The following is a 13,808-nucleotide window of genomic DNA, read 5'->3' as shown; positions in this document are numbered from 1 at the left end:
AACCCCGTAATCCGTGATCATTGATTGGGACAAATCAAATAAAACGGGCGGAACTGTCTCTCCTCACAGGAGAAGACGGACGCCGTGTCAGGGACTAACGACATGTCTGTTAAGACGGGCGAGTCACACCTCTATTGGACAGATCGCCCCTCACCGTCACTCCGCTCATTGGATCCATTTAGGACAGGTTATTATTCTTTTTTTAAATGAGCACAGGCTCTACTGTGGGAAAATCATTCATGCTTTTTTAAAATAAAATCTCCTGGAAGAGTTCACGTTTGACATCATCGCTTTCACGGTGAAAGCTTTGGCTTTTGATGAATATCTAGGTATGATTGTCTTTATATCACTTATATCACTATACTATTTTGTTTCGTTGAAACTGTTCATCATAGGTTGATATATTTTCTTCCTGTTACCTTTTTTCAAAGTGCCATTATAAAACATCAAGAATTTGTGTGTCAAACACAGGAGCTGAGCAACACCGTCGCATAACAACCACATCATTAAGTTGCACATGATACGAATTTGTATCCGTCTGTAAGAAAAAACGAATCGACATTGGCCACAACACCACTGTGTTCTAACTCCTGCCTGGCATCACTCAGAGGAGGTCAAAGGTTAAGTCGGCTTTCGGGGTCATCTCTGATTTAAAACATGGAGCTGCATGATTCCATTCTCTTATTAGATGTGAACACCCTTGGAGACAGAGGGCGGAGTCCCCATTTATAGTCAAAGTCACGGCACTATTGTGAGCAACACTGACCTCTGTAGAGACTGCAGATTGAAGCGTGTAACGTTATCTGTTTGTGATTGTCCATTACCAGAGAGGTTGGTTTTCTGGCCCAATCCGCCTCCGTTAAATGTCCCTCGACACTAGAGTTGTGACTACAAACACAATAACAATATTTTTGTTAACCCTGTTAAACCAGGAAGGTCCATTAGTGTCCACGCTGGCTAATGTGTTAAAGGCAACAAAGGCATCCCCTGAGGTAGAGACGTAAATCTCTAGGATTTTCTCACAGCTCCACCCTATAATGGTGTTGTCAGACACTAAAGGCTGGAGAGCTTAGCCCAACTACATTAATGTGCTCTTTTTCTGGGAACCAATAGATCGGATTCAATAGAATAGTTTCAGGCAGCAGATCATTAAGCCTAAACAACAAATGGTCTTTCTCGCGGTAACAACTGAATTTGGCTGAACGGCCGATTTGTAATGGCATATTTGTAATGCCCGATTTCTTTGATAAGATCAGATAAAGGGAAGTGAGGTTACCAGTTTGAGGGTGAAAAGATTTAGACACTCGAGATCAACATCATAGCACATTATTTCAGAGAAGAACTGGCCCATTTGGACCATGCAGCATCTCCTACTTATCACGTGTTGTTGCCAGGCCAATACGGAACGGCCATCGCCAGTCTGTTCCTCTCCCCCAAACATTGGACTATTTTTGCAACTTGGCTCAAACTTTCAGCCCTCGTGTGACACGAGGGCTGTACAGTTTAAACATTCAACAGTCACCGAAAGTTTGAGCCAAACAGTGATGAAGGTGGCTTGGAGTGATGATGACGTGGTGATTCATAAGAGGGTCCACATCAAGCCCCCCCCCCCCTGAGCGTGGTTACACCTACGTGGCCCGTCTTTGGGAGAGTAGTTGAGGAAGCAGAAGCCCAGCAGCATCAGGACTGCCGTCCTCCAGGTGAGTTTGCGCAAGAGTTGCACGCGACTCACGCCTTTCCGCCGCATGGACCGAAAGGCCAACACCACCGACGTGCCGATGATGAACACAAACCTGGTGGAAAGCATCAACATTTACATTTACGTTAAGTGGATTTGGCCGACGCTTTCATCCAAAGCGACTTACAACCATTCATGAACACGTTCACACGCCGACGGCGGAGTCGACCACGCGGGGCGACAGCCAGCTCGTCAGGAACAGTCAGGGTGAGGCGTCTCGCTCAGGGACACCTCGACACTTTTGGTTACGATTGAATCCAATCTACCGCCTCAGCTACTGCCGCCCTATCAAAAGGTTTCAATACGACTGGCTTTGTTAATGCATCGTGAATGCTTTGTGTTTATACGTTAGCATGACTATTTAGTCTACGGTGCCTACAGGAATCAGGCGATACCTTCAAGCCCCGGGGAACTTAAATTGTAACTTGATTCGCCTCCATGAAGGTTAATGAGGGTCTTGTTGCTGCGCCAGTAGGCATGCTCAAATCACAATCAATTATTTACTACATGGGATTTCGTGAATGTCTATGTAAATTGGGCAGGATTATCTCTGCATGGAAGGACGGACGGACATACAGGAAGCAGGAGCTGAGCCAATGAGCTACACCCAGACTCCTTCCTCCCCAGACATCAGGTGCAGACCCCGTCTGCTAATCACAATATAATGATTTCATCCAGTCTGCCCAAGAGAAGAACCCTGATCGTCTCATTTAGGCTGTTGGGTCACATTTGGCCGTGTTTGTCAAATATCTGGTGGATACTGAATAATAATCTCAATTTTAAATGTCTGATTACATGTAATGATTTGAGGGGTTATGTTGAACCCAATGTAGAAGGAGTCTGTCACTCACCATGGCATGACCAGGTCAGCCACAGTGAGACCTGTAAACAAACCAACAAACAAAAGCAGGAATGAGCTCACAGAATGAGTCGTCCGTTCGGCTCTCCTCTGGCTCAGTGAATGAAAGACATTCTGGATGTGTGATGTATTCAACCATTCTTACTGCCCTGGTTATGATCTGAAAAGATTAATCCAATTTCCACTGAAATCGATACAGATCTGCAGCTGGACTAAGAGGCGATCATAGAGTGGACATTTGGCTCATCTCTACATATTAGGGGAACTGCTCATTCCCTGAGTGTCACTCCAATAACACAGCCCCCTCCTGCTCCTCCTCATCCTCTCCTCATCCGTTATGACGATCATGGATCTCTGCTGCAGTTGGCCATGAGTGACAAATGATGAATACAATGACATTTCTTTGATCACAATAAATGGAAAGAAGCATGCAAACACTCAAGACATGTGAAAGGTATCTTTATGTGTGATATATTGTGACGACCCATCCTTCATGAAGCAAGACAGATCTGGGACGTCCAGGTCAATTATCACATTTCCTTTCATCTAATGAGATTTGAAGTCCAGGCCAATGAGAAGCAAACTGTTTGGAGATGTTTTTGTAAGCCTTAGGACATGGATTGCATGACACAGGCGTATCACAGCCATACTTTTGTCATTTGTAGCCCTTGATGTAGTAAGACGTCTTGGGTACTTAACCATTCCACGGCGCGTGTTCCATGAACCAGTATCCACCTCCACCGTAGTTCACAAACACCATCACTGTCAGAGAGAACCTGAGGCAGAGGATTACAAGGGGAACGATGAAGTAAATACGTCAACATCAAATCAAAATGTTATGGAATATACGACACATTTATTCAGAGGAGCTTTTGAATCGGAAACGCTATCGCCATTACTGTTTTCCTCATTGCCGGGTCTCCGTTTCGTATGGATTCGATGACCGGTTATGAATTACCCTTCAGGAGAGCCGGATTATTTTCTTTCCATTTCTGTCACCCCTCCGAATGCAACGCACGGTAATGCAATCTAAGCATTATGGATCACTCAGGAAATGAACGGCCGCCCTCTGCATCTCCTCAAGCAGCGGCAGAAGTGCTGACTCCGGGGTTCGGCGCTTATATGATACACTTAAACTTTCAGACTTTAGCCAGGAGCTGTTCCGTCCGACCGGCGCACGCGTGATGGAGTGGCACGCTGGAACAACAAGCATGAGCGGGCGTTGTTTGCGTTGCGTGTCAGGGGAGTCGCCGGCCCGTGTTACCCCCGCACACTAACATGGAGCGCGTTGTATGTGTAAGATCATTAAAGGTCCATCGGAGCACAGCCTCTCCCCCCCCCCCCACCCCCAGCGCCCCACCCCCACGCACACTTTAACCACCGAACCGAGGTTTGTTCCTGGCGCCGGTTCAACCCACCATTTCATCATCTGTGAAGCTCAACGTTTATGCTTTCAGATTTATGCGATTTTTAATGAAATAAGGTTGGGAATAAATAAACCATAAACAGATTGAGACAGGTTCCCCCAAGGAAGGAGAGGGATTAGGTCCGATAAGGCGCAGTGTATCTACCGCTGCATTCCCTGGTACTTCCGTGCAAAATTGAATTGAGAGGTTCACCAGGCCATTACGGCTCCTTTTAGCCCTAACCTGCTGATTCAAGATTGTAATCGACCTCTATCATCTCAAAAGGGCTATTAAAGTCTGCTAAACCCTGTGTGCATACACACACACACACACACACACACACACACACACACACACACACACACACACACACACACACACACACACACACACACACACACACACACACACACACACACACACACACACACACACTTTGCATGGGCACATTTTGATTTGGTTAAATACATCCATTAGTCACCGTAGAGACAAAAACAAGGGTTGAGTTTTTATCCAGATGAGACTTGATGTAAATCGCTGCCATAACATGGCTTTATTTGACCATCTTTAAATGAGAACCCTTTAGGTGTCTGACGGGAGAGGCTCAGGTCTTTATGAGCCCCGTATTAAGCAGATTATACTCCTGGCAGGCGCCACAACCCACACCGTCTGGACATTCAATTTAAGGGAAGAATTATGATCTTATCCGGCTGGAATTTGGGTTCAGATTTCTCTTTCAAAGCTATATGTGAAGAAATCTTTACTAAAAAATAAATATGCACAAATGACTGCAGGGCCCATGAAATAGTTTTCCAGGTGTGTGGGCCATAATGGAAAAGTGTTGAATAATTTATCTTTTCAAAGATCTGGGCTGGATGACAGATCATTCCATCACTTTTGGCCGTCCCTGGTCGATGTCCATTGTTTATATCCGTCAGATAACTGACGTGTCTTACGCTAATAACAACTGGCTACCGTTCTGAGGCATACTCATTGAGCTGCATGCGATCCCAATTAGGAAAATCAGCACAGTACATTTGACCGCGGCGAATGGATCGTCACACTCTGTTACTGCTAAGTATTGAGTTTCAGATTGACGGGACTGCTGCGGGCTACATGAAGGATAGGAACAAACTCCCCGAAAGTATGATAAATACTTGAGTGGAAAGGGAAAGCTGTATATTTCGGTCTTATTTCTGTAAACCATATTGGACGTCCCCGGCTAATGGATCTCCTCTAAATGCGGTGCTATGTGATGGAACTGGCAAGGTGTTACCCCTCTGGTTTTGAGCTAATTCTCTGCAAGTCGGGAAACTTGGCTTGCTGTGGTTTCGGCACTGCGGTGGCAGATTAAAACGCAAATCCTTTTAGAAAAATTAAACATAAAACAAAGTCTGTCCGTGATAAATATCCCGTCTGAGCGAGGAATGGATGGAATGACCCGGGGGAAAAAAGCCCCAACACAAACCTTTCAGTTTACAAGAAGGAAGAAAAAAAAAATACTTTTGCCATCAGCAACGCTGGCAGAACCCAGTCTCTGAGTGATGCTTCTGCCGCTGCTGATCAGGGATATGGATCATAAGTCACCGGGCTACCGGTGACACCACATTAAAGAGCCTGAGTCATGGTTTTGATTGAGTGCGTCAGCGTGTTAGGATGTTTACCAGCAACACTGGTAACTCAATAGAGGCTGCAATTTGTTACAGGTTTTTGTGACCCTAGGTTGACATGCTGGGGGTGTAATCAGATTTAACAGATCTCCAGTGACAAACCAGCACACCTTAAACCGTAGGTCAACACATTTGGAACTGATTCGCTCGCTCTTTTGTTGATTCTTTGAGCGTGCCGTTGTTTAGGCTACGACAATGAAGGTATCAAATCCCCCTCATATAGCGAGCATATGGCAACCTGTGGTCGAGTTCAGTCCAAAGGAAGGACACGAGCGGATGTGATGCCAATCGGCAGATGAACATCAGCGGTGTGCCTCTTGGATTTCCTCTCTCTCTCTCTCTCTCTCTCTCTCTCTCTCTCTCTCTCTCTCTCTCTCTCTCTCTCTCTCTCTCTCTCTCTCTCTCTCTCTCTCTCTCTCTCTCTCTCTCTCTCTCTCTCTCTCTCTCTCTCTCTCTCTCTCTCTCTCTCTCTCTCTCTCGGCTGAAGATCTACGGGGCCGTGAGGATGTGTGCTGATATGTTGACGATATTATGACATCAATTATTTGGCGAGGGGGGGGTAGGTCAAAACCACACCAGCATCCTGTTTCCAGAGGCGTGCTCTATGTCCACCCCTCAGGGCCACAATTAAGTCTAGCAGAGGGAGCCCAGATTCAATCACATGCATCAGTCCTGTCCAACAGTAACACGCTGTTCCAGAGCCGGGGCCCGGCCATATCGCCAAACCGTAGCCCAGAGCCGTCCCCTTCAGAGCCAGCGCTGGGGGGGGGGAACATGTGGCCAGACGGTGACCCCTGTAATTATTCATTATAGTGGGGGGGGAGGGCCTGGTCCCACTCATGCGTCCCTCAGACGGACACGGACAGGAAGATGAAACGTGAGCCAGCGCCAGAGCATGTGGCGGCAGACCGACCCGCGGCGGAGGGGTCGAAGGGCGGGCGCACGTACCCTCGGAAGGTGTCCAGCGAGCGCAGGCGTGTCTGCTTCGGCTTAGCGTCCGCGTCACCGGCCTCACGGGTGGGGGTGACCTCCTGCACGGCAACGCCATCCGAGCCGTTTGGAACGCCGTGCGGAAAAGGATCAGGGAACGGGACAAACACAGACGTTATTGTACTGCTCGTGGAAAAAGAGCGTAAGACAGCGGCTCTCAATTACAGTATTTATACGTGGAGTCTGGTCTTATGTTGACCTCATACACCTGCTGGACATGTGTGGAAGATGTGCATAAAAACATCAAACTTTATCGTTACATACACTTAATACTATCGTATATTTGTGTATCTATATATATATATTTGTGTAGATATATATATTTGTGTGGATATTTATTTGCGTGTATATATATATCTATATCATTATATAAAGATATATATATACATACACGCAAATAATTATCCACACAAATATATATACACAAATATGTATAGATACATATAACACACACACACACACACACACACACACACACACACACACACACACACACACACACACACACACACACACACACACACACACACACACACACACACACACACACACACACACACACACACACACACACTCTCTTGCGTCAGTCGGTGCGCGGAGCGCGCAGCCCTCCCTCGCTCTCTTTCGGGGGGAGGATTGAGTTAAATGTGGCCCTCTCGCCCTCCCAGTTGGATTAGCCTGGATGGCCGGGCCTCCGCACCAGGCCGTTTAAAGCCGGCCCAGAGCAGGAAGACACCGCCGCTAATACGCCATGATGGATCTGAATGCCATCCACCCGGCATATGGGAGACAGAGACGGCTCGCTGGGAAGGATGAGAGGAGCTATTCATGCTCGCCAAAAATACAACAAGCGCCCTCCCCCCCAAACTCCCCCACCCCCACCACCCCCACCCCCACCCCCACCACCACCACCCCCACCCACCCCCACCACCCCCGCCCACACCACCACCCCCGCCCGTTCGCTAAGCAAGACAAGTGGACGGACGCGGATGTGCTGACGTTCCCACGTACGTCTGTTGTCCACCGAGGCTCCGCTAAGACCGCCATCAATCATTCCATTATTTTCTCGCCAAACTGGCTTGATGTTGGGGAGTCCAAACGGAGGGACGAATGGCTCCAGGGCGGGCCAATGAAAACAGTCCGTTGTAATGGTTGGCTCGCGGCAGTCAACTTTTGATTCCAAAAATAATGGACCCCCCTCCCCCCCCCCGAAAGAATTTCTTAAAATCATAGCATGTTTACTTCACACTGTGGTTTCGTAAATCAGGAAAATCATACAAAATAAACATTTAAAATATGGAATCGGACACTTGGACGTTGAGTACTGTGGGATACTGGGGTTAGAGCTGTGTTTGGAGCGGTCTGACCCCTGTAGTGTCCACTGGAACATTCTCAATGGTACAAACACCACTTAAACCAGTAGAGTAATTAATACACACTGGTTTAAATAATTTAATTAGATCTTGGAGCCACGTTGTCTTGCAAACAGCCCAACAAGCAAGGTCTGTCATGCCTCTCTGTGTCGGGCGGGCGTATTAACGGTGCCTGGATACTCACACAGTCCACCGTGCATTGCGGGCTCGGGCAACAAGCATTCTTGATCCGCTTTGTTGCGTTGTACTTCCTGTTCAAAGGAAATAACAATTAAAAGCTTAGTCGTTTGGAAGAGTGATCAATGAGCCCAGGCTGAGAATAACGAGGCACACTGCACCTGTTGATGTAGGGTATGAGAACGAACAGAAGGGCGATGACGGCCAGCACCAGAAGAGCCACCAGAAGAGCTGTTTAAGACAATTAAAAGAAGGTGAGGTATAAATGTAGGATTGCACTCTAGCTATTCCGGTCGGGCGAGATGCACTGCATCCATCCCTCTGTATTAAAATTGGATCTGACAAGGGACAAGTGGGAGCGATAAGAACAACCTCCAGAACAACAACAACAACAGTAGCTACAACAAGCCTCCGATGGCCCTTTGTGTTGTTCCCTGACCACCCTACGCCTGTCCGTCACCCATGCACCAGCGCCCCGGTCACTGGGGATCCTTCAAGAAGACACGCAGAGAGAGAGGGTCTAATGGGGGACTGTGTGTAATCCATCACAGAGCAGTCATTATCGGTAATGGAGGCCCTGCAGGCCCCAGAACAGAGCGGTGGGCTCCACGGTAACAACAGAGACACAAAGAGGCAGAGCGGAGTAGAGTGGGATGCCAGAGGGCAACGGTACATAAATAAGGGCTTGTTGTTATGTTCTTTTTTTATTATCAATCTGAGGGTTCATGGACAATTCAGCTCCACAGGAGGGACGAGTTTAGCGGTGGAATATTTGTAGAAAGAAAATTATGTGATTTGACAAATACAGACAAACCGGTTAAAACGGAAACAAGACAAAATGAACAAATAGCCTAGAGCATATAAATTAATAAAAAAAATCGATCAATACCTAAATAAACAATAACAGATTATTATATATATATATATATATATATATATATATATATATATATATATATATATATATATATATATATATAATTTATTATTTTTCATGGTCACACAGACTTGAACGATGTATCCTCTATGAACTCAACAGATGATCATTACGGTACAGAGCGTGTCACATCCAGGCGATGACGGGAGAGAAACCCAACACCCGCTGTCTGTCTGTAGTGGAACAACAAACAGAGGGCCCCCCCCCTCACCTGAATGGCTGAACGGACACAATGACAGCCCCTCAGATCAGAGACGCGGTCCTCAAATACGCCTTTTGAACATCTCGACGCCACTGTTGTCCCGTCATAAAAACACCTCATAAACCTCTTGACACAGAGAGGGGCTGTGGTGGCTGACGATGGATTTGACCCCAGTAGCTCATCCACCAATACGTACTGGTGTGTGTGTGTGTGTGTGTGTGTGTGTGTGTGTGTGTGTGTGTGTGTGTGTGTGTGTGTGTGTGTGTGTGTGTGTGTGTTTTTTCATTTAATTGAACCGAAACCATCGACGGACAAATGCACTAGGGCGGTTTAGCTCCGTGTCTGTCAATGACACCGGAATACAGAGATACCGACTTGTGGTCAGTAGATGTGTGAGTGAATCAAGGCCGCTGCAGGTGACTTGTGTGGTCTGTGGTACTAATGAGAAATACACTGCTAACGTGATTAACGATGGGCAGGACTTGATAACTGACCAGGGAGGAGCCACTATGCTATGCAACGCATAGCACAGTGCTGTTCATACATATGACCCCACCCCTCCCTCATTAAAGCGGAGTAGCTCTCGTAGCACAATCAATTCTAGGATGCCCAAGTAAACTTTTAAATTCCTATGGCGGGGGCCAGTCCTCTCACCGGCCATGTGATGGGCTGCTGACCGGACCATAACTTAAGCGTCGCAGGCCCGCTCCTGTCCTTTGGCGAGTTGTGTGTATAATCACCGGTCTGAAAGGCTAATGGAAGATCATCATACAGTGAGGGGTGCAGTCACACTGACCATATATCTGCCAGATAATGGCTACTTGGCCTTAAAAGTCTGATCTACAACATAATCTGCAATATTGTTAAGTAGAGTGTACATTATGGACCGAGACGCTTTCAAAGTCCCATTACGTCCTAATCCTTCCATACTCGCTAATGTATTACCCACAGTGCCTTGCGAGCGTGGAGCCAAGGCCTTCCAAACAAACAGGAAAAAGCTTTTATTTTATTCCCCGCCACCCACCTCCTTTATTTTTTTTGTTGAGAAAAAAAAGGCCCTCTTACTTAGGCATACGCAATATGTCTCAGGGGGTGAGGGTAGGGTAATGACTTGGACACAAATCCCGCTTTCGCCGTTTTGCTGACTCAATTAATACTCCACATTGCAATTACTTCTCCAGTCTCCTCGCTCGCAAACACCGACGCACAGGCTCGCTCTACTCCCTGAAGAAAGATTAAAGGCAATACTGTGTCTATTGATTAATAAATGTAAATGTTCTCATGTTCGCGCCATCGATCGCTGCATCTCTCTCCTCGGGTGCATTTTAAGGTTGGGCAGGGCACTACTCACGTAGGTATGCGTTCCTGGGATTTTCATCCACTGAGTGACGGCAGATGGCGCTGGTGTTGGACGCAGTCTGCTGCTGGATCCAGACAGAGTATTGGCCGCCTTCTTCGTATGTCTGACTCCAGCTGCCCCCCCCCCCCCAAAAAAAAAAAAAATCAGACCGGCTTTCAGACACTCTAACCACAATTGCCTATTGAAACTGCACTGTTTCCAATGGATCAGCAGTTGAACTGTATTCCCTTAAAAGCATGCATTAAAATGTATGTTTTTTTTCTTTTTTTTCTCGTGGGGTCAATGCAGATATTATTCATTCAGCATTGTTTGGGGGAAAATAATGTTGATTTTACTTTTTGAAAGAAATACATCATTTCTGCCCAGATCAGCATTTTTCTATTCCACTTGCTCCCCATACGCAGATTAAGCTCAGGGGAGACACCTAGTGGTCACATCTGAGAATTGCACCCTCCATCTCCAGTTTCAGATCCCAGAGGGGCGAAAGCATGCATTACATGCTACTATTGATCCACAGTGGGATGACATACGGGCCATCACTCACAGTGTCTTTTTAAAGCCTATAGGAAATCAATGACTGCACAGCCTGGTTAGAGACCTGCTCATTGATCTCAGAAAACCCAAGACCAAACCTCTGAGCGGGTCACAGTAGAGAAGACACGCACGCACACGCGCACAAGCACGCACACACACACAGCAACCTGACTCCTAACAACACATTCAAGAGGGTGACCCCTAAATGGAAAGCTCTGCCCTTCGTCTTGTTAAGTCTTCAGTGTTTATACACACGGGCGGACGAGCAGCTCATTATGACTGAGACCACCACCACCCCCACCACCACCCCCACTCCCACTCCTCCTCCCCATCTCTGAGGCTCCAGGAGGTCAGACGGCGGAAGGCTTTAAGCCTTAGCGAGCATCATCATCAATATCGGAGGAATGTCAGGCCTTATTAACCCCAAAAAGCCAGTTGATCGATACCCTGCGGTAGTAGTTCACCCGGGGTCCAAAAAGCAGGTCAGGCGTGCCCCCCTGGACCCGTAAATAACCAGGCGGACTGCTGATGTAATCACCCGGATGCCCCTCTAGGCTCTACAGTGTATCTTTCATCCTGAGACAAGCGCCCTCGTAGGGATAGACAGGAGTGTTATCAGGGTTATTCACGAGGCAGTCCTCGTTTCTGCATAGCAGCTTATGGGAAATACTGACGGTGTTTCACGCTGGGAAGAGATGTTTACCTGCAAAGGGAAACATTCCTGGAGTCCACGCGTAGGCTCAATGTGAATTTAGTACTGATGACAGAAGATACATTGAACATATTCCTTTCAACACTGGCCAGGGGCTGAGGAAGACACTGAGGGGGCAAACAGATATGTTTCACAAGGACACAGGAGGAGAGGGACATTTCTGTGTTGAACAAATCAATAATAGAACCAGATGGTGGTTTCACTACCTTGTAGCAGTAATCCGAGGTGTAGAAAACATCTACTCCCTCTGGGAACCTGTTATGAAAGGTCAGCAAGGCCTGGTCCATTTTCAGACTTCCTCCTTGAGTTATTATATTCATACTAATTAGTACTAATTTACCAATTGCTTAAGGATGGTACAGGCCTGCTGTGTATAACGGCCTAATCAATCTTCCATCTGCACCATCCATCATAGATCAGTCAAATCAGACTTTAATGGCTTACTGAAAGATCATTTGACAGCCAGAGCCACTGAATTAGTCATTTTATGACTTTATTTTTTGCGTTTATATTAATTTAAATGGATATAAGGAATTTAAGACCCAATCAATGATGTGTCTGACAGCAGAAATCCCCCAACAAAATTATATTTGTATTCTAAGACAATTCAAAATGATCTCGGATGCATAGACCTCAAGCTAGTTCAGAACATGCCATGTTGAATTTATTTTTCTTACATAGAAATCATGAATGTTCCCGACATCTAAAATGGGTCTTTACTCCTACAGTATAGGCTACTCACCTGTGTGCAATTGTCCCCCATGAATACCAGATATTAGGAGACACACAGGAAGAATCGCCTGTAGAACTACGCCAGGCTCCATTTTGCTTAACAGTTCAAAACAATCCAACCTAAACTTTGACTGTTCATCTTTATGACGGTGTCACTGAACTGGTATAAAACCTGTCCAAAGGGCAACATGCCTGTATATAAAGTGATGGGTGTTGATCACTATCTCTACGGTCAATTCCAACATCTAAAATATCTAATCCACTATCATGCAAGCAATTATGGTAAGTGTATGAAGATGATTAAGAAGGGCCGTTTAACACACACATATCAAATAGGTCCAGGAAAACAAATCGGTGTGAATCAAGAAGTTATATCAAGACACACACTGTGTGTATAGTGCCTTAAACATATTGATGGAAATCACTGGCTCCATCAAGCACTGTCATTCCGGAGGAGAAATGACCCGTGCGACTCTCTGAAGTCCCACATGAACTTCCTCGACTGTTTTCTTGGTTTCCACGCATCAATAAGATATCTTCATGAACGCACTGGAGCGCACTTTCCCTCATTTCCTTGTTTACCCAGACGTTACCCCGGCGGGTTTCCCAGCAGGATCTCTGCCTGTGATCATCTCTTCAACTAACAGAGGTAGATCATTACCCGTTCAAAATAGCTTTTACAAGGAGGTCCCCTCTTTGACCACCAGACGTGACGTTGGTTAGGCATTACAAGCCATTTGACACTGTACCCTCTAGTGACATCACACGTGGGAGTGTCCACCCAGATGTATGATAGTTGAACATCCTAGCAGACTACCCAGTTGGTTGTAACCATGCACCTATAAAGAAACTAGCTGATTTATCCGTCATGCATCTGGATGGACCCTCCCACATGGGTCACTCTTTATTTATAGGTCCATGATGTCACTGGATGGTAGATTGCGAAATGGCTTTTAATGGCTAATCAACACAACATTGTACAACCTGGTTGTCATTCAAAATATGTTCAATAAATGGACACCTCCCATACAACTAGAAATAATAGCTGTTACCGCCACATCATTAAAAAGCTCACAGGAGGAGAGCAAACACACGCTTTTCTCGCTTTCTGTTTACAT

General features: G+C 46.3%; 1 protein-coding gene across 2 annotated transcripts in view; it reads right to left on the bottom strand.

Annotated features, from left to right (window-relative positions):
* LOC132472713 (heparan-alpha-glucosaminide N-acetyltransferase-like) overlaps positions 1–13,674 on the bottom strand; it is a 14,989-nt gene extending 1,315 nt beyond the window's left edge. Inside the window, exons 1-10 of one of the 2 annotated variants that reach the window (XM_060072438.1) lie at positions 12,701–13,674; positions 12,165–12,259; positions 11,950–12,065; positions 10,704–10,825; positions 8,375–8,444; positions 8,221–8,287; positions 6,622–6,704; positions 3,297–3,373; positions 2,590–2,620; positions 1,633–1,793 (exon numbers count right to left, since the gene is read on the bottom strand). In XM_060072438.1, coding sequence (XP_059928421.1) covers positions 1,633–1,793; positions 2,590–2,620; positions 3,297–3,373; positions 6,622–6,704; positions 8,221–8,287; positions 8,375–8,444; positions 10,704–10,825; positions 11,950–12,065; positions 12,165–12,259; positions 12,701–12,782 — 904 coding nt within the window. In that variant the 5' untranslated portion in view covers positions 12,783–13,674. The remainder of the gene's footprint in view (positions 1–1,632; positions 1,794–2,589; positions 2,621–3,296; positions 3,374–6,621; positions 6,705–8,220; positions 8,288–8,374; positions 8,445–10,703; positions 10,826–11,949; positions 12,066–12,164; positions 12,260–12,700) is intronic. The other variant, XM_060072439.1, reaches the window with a different exon arrangement.
* Positions 13,675–13,808: the final 134 nt, after the last annotated feature.

This window comes from Gadus macrocephalus, chromosome 15, assembly GCF_031168955.1.
Source record: "Gadus macrocephalus chromosome 15, ASM3116895v1".
NCBI classification, from domain to species: domain Eukaryota; kingdom Metazoa; phylum Chordata; class Actinopteri; order Gadiformes; family Gadidae; genus Gadus; species Gadus macrocephalus.
This window is presented reverse-complemented; position numbering and strand designations above follow the sequence as displayed.